The 12,797-nt window shown below is 37.1% G+C and overlaps 1 protein-coding gene across 2 annotated transcripts; it reads left to right on the top strand.

Moving 5' to 3' along the window:
* The first annotated feature begins 2,634 nt into the window (after nt 1–2,634).
* Nucleotides 2,635–11,753, top strand: LOC123505332 (ATP-dependent RNA helicase DDX55-like). 2 transcript variants are annotated; one of them, XM_045256522.1, is made up of 2 exons: nt 2,635–2,738; nt 9,183–11,753. In XM_045256522.1, the coding sequence occupies exon 2, from the start codon at nt 9,247–9,249 to the stop codon at nt 10,996–10,998; it is 1,752 nt and encodes a 583-aa protein (XP_045112457.1). In that variant the 5' UTR covers nt 2,635–2,738; nt 9,183–9,246; the 3' UTR covers nt 10,999–11,753. The 2 variants fall into 2 exon arrangements, with proteins under 2 accessions (XP_045112457.1, XP_045112459.1); XM_045256524.1 differs by having other exon boundaries at nt 2,641–2,738; nt 9,188–11,753.
* Nucleotides 11,754–12,797: the final 1,044 nt, after the last annotated feature.

Here is a 12,797-nt window from a genome sequence, read left to right as displayed (position 1 = left end):
GTAGATCCATAGCTTTTAGTCTCTCCTCATATGTCATCCCTTTAAATTCTGGAACCATTCTTGTAGCCATTTTTTGTAGTCTCTCCAATTTCCTTATGTGTTTCTTTTTATGGGGGTCCACACAACTCCTGCATATTCCAATCTGGGTCTTATTTTAGTACTTATCAATTTCTTCATCATTTCTTTGTCCATATAGTGAAATGCTAATCCAATATTCCTTAGCAAATTATATGTCTCTCTGAAAATTCTATCAATATGGCTTACCGGTTGATTGTTTTCTTCCATCGTGACTCCCAAGTCCTTTTCCTTTTTTACTTTTTCTAGTTCTACTCCATCTCCCATCTTATATATTCCCACTGGTCGTCTTTCACTTTTCGCCGTTTCCATGACATGGCTTTTGTCCACATTGAATTCCATCTCCCATTTTTTACTCCATTTCCAGATCTTGTTTAAGTTTTCCTGCAGTATTTCACAATCCTCTTTTTGTTTTATGACTCTGCACAGTTTCGCATCGTCCGCAAACAGATTTATGTAGCTGTTCACTCCCTCTGGCATGTCGTATACATATATGAGAAAAAGTATTGGTGCCAATACTGACCCCTGGGGCACTCCGCTGTCTACTGCTTTCCACTTGGACTTCATATCTTTAACTGCCGTCCTTATTTCTCTCCCCCTCAAGTAATTTTCCATCCATCTCAATGTGCTTCCTTTTAAGCCACCCTTCTCCTCTAACTTCCATAGTAATCTTTCATGTGGCACTTTATCAAATGCTTTTTTTATTTTAATCTAAATAAATACAGTCAATCCATCCCTCTCTCTCTTGTACTTTATCAACTATTCTAGAGTAGAAACTCAATAAATTTGTTACACACGACCGACCTTTTCTAAAACCAAATTGGCTATTTGATAATAATTTGTTGTCTTCAAGAAACTCAATCCATTGTTTCTTTATTACTCTTTCACACATCTTGCATATTACACTAGTTAGTGATACCGGTCTGTAATTTAAAGGTTCTTCCTTCCGCTCTTATATATGGGAACCACCTCAGCTCTTTTCCATTCTACTGGTACTGTTCCATTTTCTATTGAGCATTTTATGATGTTGTATATAGGACTTGCTAGTTCTTCTCTACATTCTTTTAATATTCTGCCTGAGACTTCATCCGGTCCCATTGCCTTCTCTTCATCTAATTCCGTCATCAACTCTTTTATTTCAAGCTTGGTTACTTTAATCTCTTTCATATGGACAGTCTCTCTATTACCCTGTGGTCTTTCAAATTTGGATTCCTTAGTAAAGACCTCCTGAAATTTACTGTTTAATAGTTCTGACCTACTTTTGGGTCTTCCACCATCCCGTTCTCTCCTTCTAACCTTTCTATTGTTTCTTTTGCCTTATTTTTCCATTTATGAATCTGTAGAACAATTTCGGTTGTTCCTTACATTTTTCGACAATGTCCTTTTCATAGTTCCTTTCTTCTTCCTTTCTCACCTCAGCATATTCATTTCTCGCTGCCTTGAAGTTTTCCTTATTTTCTGGATTTCTATTTCTCCTCCACCTTTTCCATGCTCCATCCCTTTTCTCCTTTGCCCTAGCACACCTTGCATTAAACCAATCTTTCTTTCCTTCTACTTTAGGTCTATATTTCGGGACATATTCCCTGACTCCTATTTTGTATATTTCCAAAAATAAGTTATACTTCTCTTGCACCGTCTCTGAGGTTTCCATCTCCTCCCATTTCACGTTTTTGAAATAGCTATTGAGGTTCTCAATATCAGCCTTTCTGTAATTTAATCGGTCTCCTTTGTATGATTCGTCTCTACCTGTGTGTGTGTGTGTGTGTGTGTGTGTGTGTGTGTGTGTGTGTGTGTGTGTGTGTGTGTCTTCCCTATCCATTTTTCCATGCCAATCATCACTCTGTATATTGCTATCAGAATTTTAAGGATTCTTTAAATTTCCTTCTATATCAGTTTTGTTTTTATATCTAAGTGCAGAATATGGAATGCGTCAGATAAAACCCAAGCGTATGTCAATCGTTGTACAGAGAGGTAGACGATAGGTGTTGAAGGAATGCAAAGCCATGAACTTAGACGCTAGAGCTGCATTTCGTCAAGTTAAGTCAAGGGCATTATTTAGAATTTTTGACCTTTCCGATCCATTTTTCTATATAGAGTAGGGAATTATCTCCTACTAATGCTATTGGAATTGGCTGCTCTCTGTCAATTTGCCTTGGTATGTAATGGACTTAGGTGCAACTCAAGGAAGTAAGGAAAGACAACGAAAGCTTAATTATTAACCTCTTCCTTTCACAGGCTCCTAGAATGTGTGAAGATGTATGCTGTATTTATATCATTTGTGTTACCTAGTTTATATATTCATCGGGTTTTTGTTTATTTATTTATTTATTTTTGTTTATTTATCTGTTTGTGTTTGTTTATTTACCTACTTACTCACCTGTTAATTTTTATAGTCATGTATATAAACATCTTTCATTTCTCTTCAATGGTATCAGTTTATGCACCCGTTTTTTAACTGTTAATATTAGAGTTATATGGATATAATGTAAATAATGCACTCATTTGTTGTGATTAAGAAAACAAAATTTATTATGACCTTACTTGAGGGAGCCAACATATAAATCTTTCATAACCAACCAAAACACCAGCACGTTGTTGCAGGCAGGCAGACGAGATGTCCTTCTTTTGCCTGCTTCAGGAGCTCTACAAGTACTATGTGAAAGGTGTGTGTCTTCATTGAAGCTGCTCATCACTCTTACCGATAAAAATCTCCCAAATTTAGCCAGATAGAAGGGTTTAGGTGAGGTTGTCAGGATCGCTGGTGGTATACTTTTACTCCAACAACGCAGGGAGGAAGCTTGATTCCTGTGAATGTATGGCCGATGTAAGAAGGATCATGAAAAACTACGCCTCTAAATCAGTAGTCAATTTGGGGACTGAAATGCTGTCATGGTTCAAATGCGTCACTATTTGTCTTTATTGTATTATAACATTTTTGACTAATGCTCTTTATTTGGTGAATTTTTGCTCTTTCGCCAGTCTATCACCTTTTTTTTTTTTTAATTACCTTTCAACATGGTTTGAGTGAATCTGTGATTAGTTATCGTCGCAAGTCACACTGTACTTTATTCATTGATCCACCTCACACCCCTCCCCTCAAAAAACACAATTTTCTGGTAATTGGCACTGCCCCCGAGAAACCGTCCTGCGTGCTCGCCGCGATTCCCGGCTCCCACTTCGCAGCTCCTCCACCCAGCTGATTTGACGTCAAATATATATGAAGCCACGCTATTGGTCAGAGAGAGAGAGAGAAAATATGAAAACCGAATAAGGAGAGAGAGAGAGAGAAATATGAAAACGAATAAGGAGAGAGAGAGAGAAATATGGTAGCGAATAAGGCAGCGTTTCTCAACCTTTTTACCCTTGTGTAAGCCTTAAAATACATGATGTCTCAAGGAACCCCTGCGTAAGAAACAAAATGATATACCATATATTTCTCAGTTTATGTGGCGTCAAATCAGCTGGGTGGAAGAGCTGCGAAGGGGGAGCCAGGAATGGAGGCGAGCGCGCGGGATGGTTTCTCGGGGACAGTGCCACCTAATTATTAGCCTAGCTTATCCTAGCCTAGCCTAAGTGGCTTGGCTTAAAAATACATATGTCATTGTTACCTTGTTCTCATGGAGAAATTAATGCCAACCTTTTTTTTATTTTTGGTATAATATAACTTTCCATGCTTCTCCATATATTTTGCATGTCTTTCCAGTATTTGCACTGTTTGTGACAATTAGGTCACTTTGCTTGGCAGAACACTGCTCATGAAGAAACTGTACACACTTATTAGAACTGTCACAGAATGGATGACTGATGAATACACTTGAAATAACCCAAACTACAACCACCACAGTTTGACATCTTCCTCAGACTGATTCAGATATTTCAAATTGAGCTGCTTTTCCCCTTTGCATGATTTTTTTTTTTTTTTTTATGTAAGAGGGAGAATGCTAAGGGCAAAAAAAAAAAAAAAGACCCACTGGAATTGCAGTCTCCATAAAAGATTCAGAAGAATTACTCAAAAGCCTGGGACAAATGTCTTGACACCTCTCTCTTAAAAGAAGTTAAGTCATAGGAAGATAGAAATACAGAAGCGGGTAGGGAGTTCTAGAGTTTACCAGTGAAAGGTATGAATGATTGAGAATACTGGTTAACTCTTGTATTAGAGGGTTGGACAGAATAGGGATGAGAGTAAGAAAAAAAGCCTTGTACAGCAAAGCCGCAGAAGGAGGGGAGGCATGCTGTTAATAAGATTAATAGAGCAGTTAGCATGAAAATAGCGCTAAAAGATAAAAAGGGATGCAATATTTTGGCGGTGAGAAAAAGGCTGAAGACAGTCAGTCAGAGGAGGGGAGTTGATGAGACGAAAAGCTTTTGATTCCACTGTACCTAATAAAGCTGTATGAGTGGAATTCCCCCAAACATGCAAAAAAGTACTCCATACAAGGATGTATAATGCCCTTGTACAGAGTTAGCAGTTGGAGGGGCGAGAAAAACTGGCGGAAACGCCACAGAACTAACTCATAGAAACTGTTTTAGCAAGAGATGAGATGTGAAATTTCCAGTTAAGATTATGAGTAAAGGACAGACTGAGGATATTTAGTGTGGAAGAGGGAGACAGTTTAGTGTCATTGAAGAAGAGGGGATAGTTGTCTGGAAGGTTGTGTTGAGTTGATAGATGGAGGAATTAAGTTTTTGAGGCATTGAAAACTACTGAGATCAGAAGTCAGACGTTCTGTGGCATTCCTGCATGAAAATGATGAAATATGATGCTGAAATTGACTGAATCAATTCAGTATTTTTATTGGCTAATGGCTGCATATTCAAACAAAAGAACCAATCACCATGATCAGTATAATGTTTGTACAAAAGATGCAACACACGCACAGATGCACAGATAAACACATCCTCTCTGGTGTGGCTCAGTGTCTGCCTGTCCATCACATGCATGGGATGTGACACTTTCAAGCTTGGTGCGTAACCTAGTTCCTCCAAAACTGATAAATATTTAAAATTGCTATCAGCATTATAAACCATTTCCAATGGGTAGATATAGGGTTCATATTACTCAGAATGAGTAGCTGTATATGATAAGAAGAGGGATATTAGCCATGTTGAGATTGGTGAAAGAGTAAAATAATATCTTTTACATATTTATCTTTATTTTGAGGCACTCTGTATATAGAAACTATAAAAAGAGTTAACTTTTTTCATATTCAAAGTCAATGCACAAATGCAATTGAAATAAATTTCCTAGAAATATTTGCTCCAGAACTATATGCAGGCTAGTTGAATAACAGCAAAGACCATAAAATGAGCCAAAGTTAAAGATAGAAAAAAAAAATACTGAATTAATCTAATGTAATCTAACTGTTAATGTAGTGGGACTAACCTCTTTAAGCTTTGTGTGGTGGTATTTTTCTGTGTGATGTTAATTCTGAGTGCTGCTCACGCTGTAGGACAGCTAAAAATATTTTATTGAGTGATCTGGTCCTTGTTGATGCCATATTGAAACTGGATATGCTGATGGGCAAATCATGCAGGCCATAAAATGGTAGCATTCAATCTGGTTCTGGCATGTTATTCTTGTCATGTTATTTTCTCTTTTTAAAGGAACAGGGTTATCCAAAGTAGAAAATGCTAATGCACATATACATATTGAACCCTTATTTAGCCATGGTGTATGAAATAGATACAATGGCTGTGCTGGGCGACTGTCCATGATGGAATGTGGAGATATGCATATCCTTTGGTGAAATTGTCAATTAGTCAGTCATGATTTTATAAGTTGTGGAGTTTAACCCTTTGATGACTATTTAGCATATCTTTCCTTCATTACTAATAATTCTGAGACATCTTTACCTGCTTTATAACCACCTCCAATCTGTGAACTGGGTAGATATTTTAAAATCTTTTCTTTTTCTTTCCTTGTATATGCTTATCAATAAGTCATGCATCACTTATGGTAGTGTTGATTGTCTTGTGTTGCAGCAGAAAGGTTAACAGCATCCCATGATGAGATGAGGGATATTAGTGGATATCAGATTTATTGATAAACACTACACAAGGATAGTATGAGTATGATATTTAATGATAAATAAAATGGTAGCCATGTGCCATCATAACTACCCAGGCAGGGAGGGGAAGGAGTGAGACTAACAGAGTAATGGTCAGAGTTAGTATATTGGGTAATAAGCCTTTTATCAGAATTCAAAATGAGTGCTCAAACTTTGCATGTGTTAGTTCAGAGGTAGATATGTAGCAGGTTGTACACATATAGTAGAGGAAGAGAGATGCCAACACGTAGCCAGTATTATAATTTGAAATGAGCCAGTTCAGATTATGTCTGTGATCTCAGATGCATGGAAACCTCCTCTTGTGTAAGGAATATTCAGTGATATTGGTAATAGTGTAGACAGAGATTGACACATATTAGTGATGCTTATACACTAAGTAAGATTGGAAATTTGTAGTATAACATGTTTTTTGAATTATAGAGGGAATCATCACTTTGCCATGAAGTTTACCTAATACAGTCTGAGAATTGCTAGGTTTGTGTGAGTAACCCTCTGCATGAAGCCACACTGGCCTGAGGAATATCTCTGGAAGTGAGTAGTATTGGTATGTATGAGTGGAGCTTGTGCGTAACAGGTGACGGTGAGTGAATGTTGCTAGTGTGGTGTGGGAGTGTAACCACACTGCCATGTACAAAGTCTGTGGCTAAGGGAAGTCTTGATTTTTTTTAAAAACCTGCAAAACTCTGCCTTTGTTCTCTTGGTCCCCAGTCCGTGATTGTCTCAGTCTCAATTAGAGATGTACCGATGCATCGGTGTCGGCGGTATTGGCCCATTTTTTGGATATTGGTATCAGCTTATTTTATGCCGATACTTCCGATACCTAAAAGGAATTTACTACTTAGTGATATATTCGATATAAGATATTGATGATACCAAATTGATATAATACGGGATATTAAGTTTCCGTGGTGATTACCGTATGTCATAGAATACTGTTTTCTGTGGTAATAAGCCACAACCTTTAATTTGGATGTGTATGAAACGCGTATAGGCTGAACTCTGGCATCCTGTCACACGGTCAGTCATGAGTCACCACGCATTCTCACTGTCTCTCAGTCAGACGCTGCTCCTCCACCCACACAAAGTTCACACAGGTGAAAAGCTTATGTATTTTAACTATAATCTAAGAATGTCAAACTTCAGATATTGAGACTCCAACAAAATAATTTGGTATATATATATATATATATATATATATATATATATATATATATATATATATATATATATATATATATATATATATATATAGTTAGGCATTTTGCATTATTGTAAATAACAGCATATTCTTATTTGATTTATAATTAACAGTGCTAGTGGTAGCCTTTTCCAAGATATCATACTGGAATAGGTGGAAGCTCGAATTATATATGTATATTAATTTTAATGCAAGTTTAATTTTTGAGTTACTTGTGTTAACCTAAGGATGTAAAAATTCCATAACTAAGAAAGTAACGATTCTGTTTTGTAATCATGTGCATTGTGTATAATTTGTTGCATATTAATTATTTAAGATCATAGCAATACACTAGAAATTTAGAATAAACTAAACTTTTTCTATTTAATTGAAAAGATTAGGTGAAAGCTCATTTTCTGAATTGGTCTACTAATGTCTAATAAATTAATATCAAAGGATGTCAGATTTAATTGAAGAGAAACATACACAACAAAATGAATTTCTTTTGCTAATATTTTGTGTCTGTTTTACAATTTTAATAATTTTAAAAATATTTTTGATCGCCAAAATATCGTCAATAAAATTAATAATGAAAATGCACAAGACCAAATGGTCGCTAAAGGAGTAAGAAGTAAGAATTTAAAATAACTGACAAGAATCAGAAGACTGAGAAGATATTCATTCCAATTACTGAGTAATTTTGCAAATGGCTTCAAAAAGCTTCTAGAATTGCTCTTATTTCACAAACGTTCTCAGAAGGACTTACAGCATCCCCCAAAACAAAGCCTCCCATCTGATAACGCTCGCCGTCTACCAACTCATCCTGGTGTCCAATGCAGTAATCACTATAAGTAGTAGTATCGGTATCTGTGGTATCAGTATCGGTAGTAGTATCGGTATCAGCCCAATTAGGTGGTATCGGTATCGGAATTGGCCAAAATTTTGGTATCGGTACATCTCTAGTCTCAGTGCCCAGCTTCACCATCCCAACTTCCTGTGCTCCTCCATATCCCAATAACTTTGATTGAAATATTGTGCTAACCTAAGGAGGAAGTAGTGGATTTAGGGGCCATAAAGGATCCAACAGGCAATAAGACTGCTACAGCAGCAAATCAGCTGATCATCAAATCAGTCACTTGTAACTACTGTCCAACTGAGAAAGTGACAGTGAATAGTTAGATTGTATAGCATAATTTTGAGAGAAAAGAAAAAGCTGCCGGTAGTATCATGCACTTACAGTAATGAGGAGTGTGTGGACAGGTATTTGTATCCTACATAATTAATTTTCTTTTCTTTATGTAGGAGAGGCACTGGCCAAGGACAACAAAACTGCAGTAAGAAAAGTCCTACTGAAGTGCCATTTCTTTAACTAAGTCAAAAGCAAAAGTCAGAAATTACGTGATAAGTGTCTTGAAACTTTCCTTTTGAAAGTGTTCAAATCATACAAAGTAGGGAATATGGAAACACACATTGAGTTCCAATTTACCTGAGAATGGGATGAATAATTGAGAATATTGGTGAACTCTTGCATTAGGGAAGTGGACAGAATAATGATGAGAGAAAGAAGAAAGTCTTGTGCAGTGAGGCTGCGGGAGGAAAGAAGGCATGGAATTAGCAAGATCAGAAGAGCAATTTGCTTGGAAATAGTGATAGAAGATAGCAAGAGATGTAACATGCTTACATTTCGTATGAATTAAATTTGTTTTAAGAAATGCTACTTTTAGGACTAAATCTCATAGCAAATTTATTCTGGTGTAATAATTCAATAAAGAGTAAACAGTTTTAAAAAGAATAGCCTAAATGTTAGAAATGCAAGAATCTATGGGTGAATTATTTTTCTTTTTATTTTGACTTTATTTCAGAGTAGTTCTTGTGATTACGTAGAAGAGGCTTGTGACATTGCAGTGTGACTTCTGTGCCTCCACCATGGACACCTTGTGGGACAGCCTTCCACTGACACTTGTGGAGCCGGTGAAGCGTACTATCCAAGATCTGGATTTCAAAAAAATGACACCAGTTCAAGCTGCATGCATCCCTTTGCTTCTCACTCACAAGGATGTGGCAGCTGAGGCTGTGACAGGAAGTGGGAAGACTTTAGCTTTTATGATTCCCATCATTCAAATTTTAGTTCAGAGAGAAGAACCCTTGAAAAAGCATGATGTTGGTGCTCTCATTATTTCTCCGACACGTGAATTAGCAACACAAATTTATGAAGTATTGCAGAGCTTTCTGGCACATTTGCCACAGTTTAGTTCTTTGCTAACTGTTGGAGGATCTCAGGTTGGGGATGACCTTCAAAATTTCAAGACCAGAGGTAGCCACATACTTGTAGCAACCCCAGGCCGCCTACAGGATCTCTTGGCACGTAATTCAGCAAGTGGCCCCAGTCTGGCTGGTGGGGTGAAAGCACTTGAGGTTCTCATCCTTGATGAAGCTGATAGACTTCTTGACCTTGGCTTCTTCAACACACTTAATACTATTTTTGCTTATCTTCCTAAGCAGAGGAGAACTGGACTTTTTTCTGCCACCCAGACCTCAGATGTGATAAGCCTGATTCGTGCTGGTCTCAGGAATCCTGTCAAGGTCAAAGTGAAGGAGAAGGAGGCTACAGGTGATGAGAGGACTCCTGTGTCATTGCTGAACTACTATATGGTGTGTGAAGAGGACAAGAAATTCAGTACACTGGTAACTCTTCTTAAAGAAAGAGAAAAGGAGAAAACCATGGTCTTTTTTGCTACTTGTGCATGTGTTGAATACTTCACAGTCATTCTGAGAGACCTTTTTAAGAAGTCACAGGTACTGAGTATACATGGGAAAATGAAAGACAAGAGATTCAAGATATTTGATAGGTTTAGATCACTAAATTCTGGGATTTTGTTATGCACTGATGTCATGTGTCGAGGAGTAGACATTCCAAGTGTTGATTGGGTGATACAGTTTGATCCTCCATCCACGGCCTCATCTTTTGTTCACCGATGTGGCCGGACAGCAAGGATAGGAAATGAAGGCTCAGCTTTAGTGATGCTGCTGCCGTGTGAGACTGATTATGTAAACTTTATAAAGATAAATCAGAAGGTGAGCTTGAGTCCCATGGAATGTCCAGTTTCCATACCTGGCCTACAGCAGAAAATAAGAAAATTGCAGCTGCAGGACCGACTTGTAATGGACAAAGCTAACAGAGCATTTGTGTCATTTGTTCAATCCTACGCAAAGCATGAGTGTAGCGTTATCCTTAGCCTTAAGAATTTAAACTTTGGTAAGATGGCAACTAGTTTTGGACTGCTGAAAATGCCTAGAATGCCAGAATTGAAAGGTATCAATATTAGTGATTTTGTTCCAGTCAAGATGGATTATAATACCATTGCTTACCAAGATAAACAAAAAGAGAAAAGTAGACAGCAAAAGCTAAGTACATACAAGGAAACTGGGTCATGGCCAGGGATGAAGCTTCATAAACCCAAGCAAGAGTCCTGGTCTCAAACTAAAGAGAAGAAAGCAAAGAAGAAGAAAAAGAATGAGAAAAAGAGAAAAGGACATCAGTTTACACAGGAAGATCTGGATGATTTGGAGGAGGATTTCAGAATGATTAAAAAGTTAAAGAAAGGCAAAGTAAAGAACAAAGATTTTGACAAACACTTTGGCTGTGAACTTGATGAGGTAGAAAATCAGGAAACATAATGAGCATTGTAATATGTAAACTTGTTTTTGGAAGTGAATATTAATTTTTTGTACAGTAGCTGTTAAGCTGTCTTGTGCATTTCCTGTTATTCTCATGATGTTCTGCTAAAGGAAAGTAAAGTTAGCACATGAATGAATATGCAATGAGCAACAATTTTCTATACTAGTGCACAAATACTGTGTTGACATTTTTGTTTTAATTTTTGTTTATTTGCATTTTTATGGAATTGAGAATGCATTGGATCTACCTTCACCCTGCTATTTATTAAGGGAGTGACTTGCCTCTATTTTTGTTGTAACTATTGTGATATTTTTTCTACTTTAAGGAGCTGGTGTCTTTGTTCTGTATGTAACATGTACAAATTATGAAAATTAGTTTATGAAGGTATTTTTATTAATACTTTGTGTCCACTTCTTTAATTTCTACTTTAATTAATGTTCAAATACTAAGTTGGTTACTTGATGTTAAATTTTTTTTGCTAAATACCAAACATTGTGATGATGTAGTTCATTGCATTGGTGTAATGAAGCTGCTGACTCAGTGTTGTCCAAAGTCTGCATCCTGGTCAGTGGGCATTTTTCTCACATTTAATATTTATTCATACACTTCCAGATGATGCTCACCTTCAATTGAAGATTGTTAGAATTAACAGTCAATATTTATTTTCTTCTTTTATGTAAAGGAATCTGGCTTAGAAAGGGGAAATTTTGCATTTAATGCTATTTAAAGAAAACAAATAAAGTTGGCTTGTTTACTTCTGGAGGTGTCTCAATGCACCTTTTTGAAACTGTTCGTCATTGGAAGAAGGAAAAACAGAAGAAAGTTCTAGAGGTTTTTACTGAAAGAATGTTTTGAGGTAGCACTGCATACAGTCTACTGGAAGTTTACCAGCAACAGTAAATAATCAGCCATAATCTCAATAGCTTAGGCGGAGGTTGATATGAAGATTGAGTCATGTGGTTTTAATAGGAAGGGATCTTTCCATTAGAATAGATAACTTATGAAATTGTTACATTGTGGAGGGGATGAGTGCAGCTTACTGGTTGTGGACTGCCAGAATGATAATAATATTAAAGTCCAGTGTTTGCATGTGTCCATGTCCCCTACTATTGTGAGAATATAATATATTTTATAAGGACCATTTTATTTGGTGGTCTCATTTGCTTGTCATGTTGGTTTGGCAGCTGAGTGTTCCAGTGCTATGGCCATTGTGTGTGCAATGTGAGAGTGGAGGGTTGCAGTGATGGGTTATGTTCCAGGAGGTAAAAGATTCATACCGTGTGCTCCTCCCTCAGGCCAAGCCCCCGGGGAGGCTTACGTGGAGCGACTCCCCTTCAATCTCCACCATAAGTTCAACTCTACCACTATCCAGGGAAGAGCTAATGTAAGTTCAGTCTTTATCTGTCATCTACAGACTACCTTGGTGTCAGTTTGAGAGAAAGAACTTTGCTAGAACTCAGCATTGAAAACATGCTGATAGCTACCAACTATTATTGAGATTGTAATAGCAAACAAAAAACTTGTTGTGATGTGCTGTCACAAAGTGCTGATTTATACTAGTGGAGTCTTTTCCTCTGTTGTCTGTTTACTACTTTGTTGCATGTAGACCAAGGGTTCTCCAAGTGACTGATACTGATCTCCAGGGGGTTGATGAGATGATCTAAGGGATTGAGGAATAACCAGGGGGTCAATGAATATTTACTGTTGAGTCGTAGACGCAATTAAAACCTTGGATTTGAAATTCTTGATAATTTGTGAAAAATTGAAGTATGTATATATGTCACCATTAAATTTATGT

Source organism: Portunus trituberculatus, chromosome 18 (assembly GCF_017591435.1).
Source record: "Portunus trituberculatus isolate SZX2019 chromosome 18, ASM1759143v1, whole genome shotgun sequence".
NCBI classification, from domain to species: Eukaryota; Metazoa; Arthropoda; class Malacostraca; order Decapoda; family Portunidae; genus Portunus; species Portunus trituberculatus.
Note: the sequence above shows the minus strand (reverse complement) of the source record. Positions and strands in the feature narration are given on the sequence as shown.

Coding starts and splice junctions, on each gene's coding strand:
- LOC123505332 (XM_045256522.1), top strand. CDS start 9,247: ATGGACACCTTGTGGGACAGCCTTCCACTGACACTTGTGGAGCCGGTG.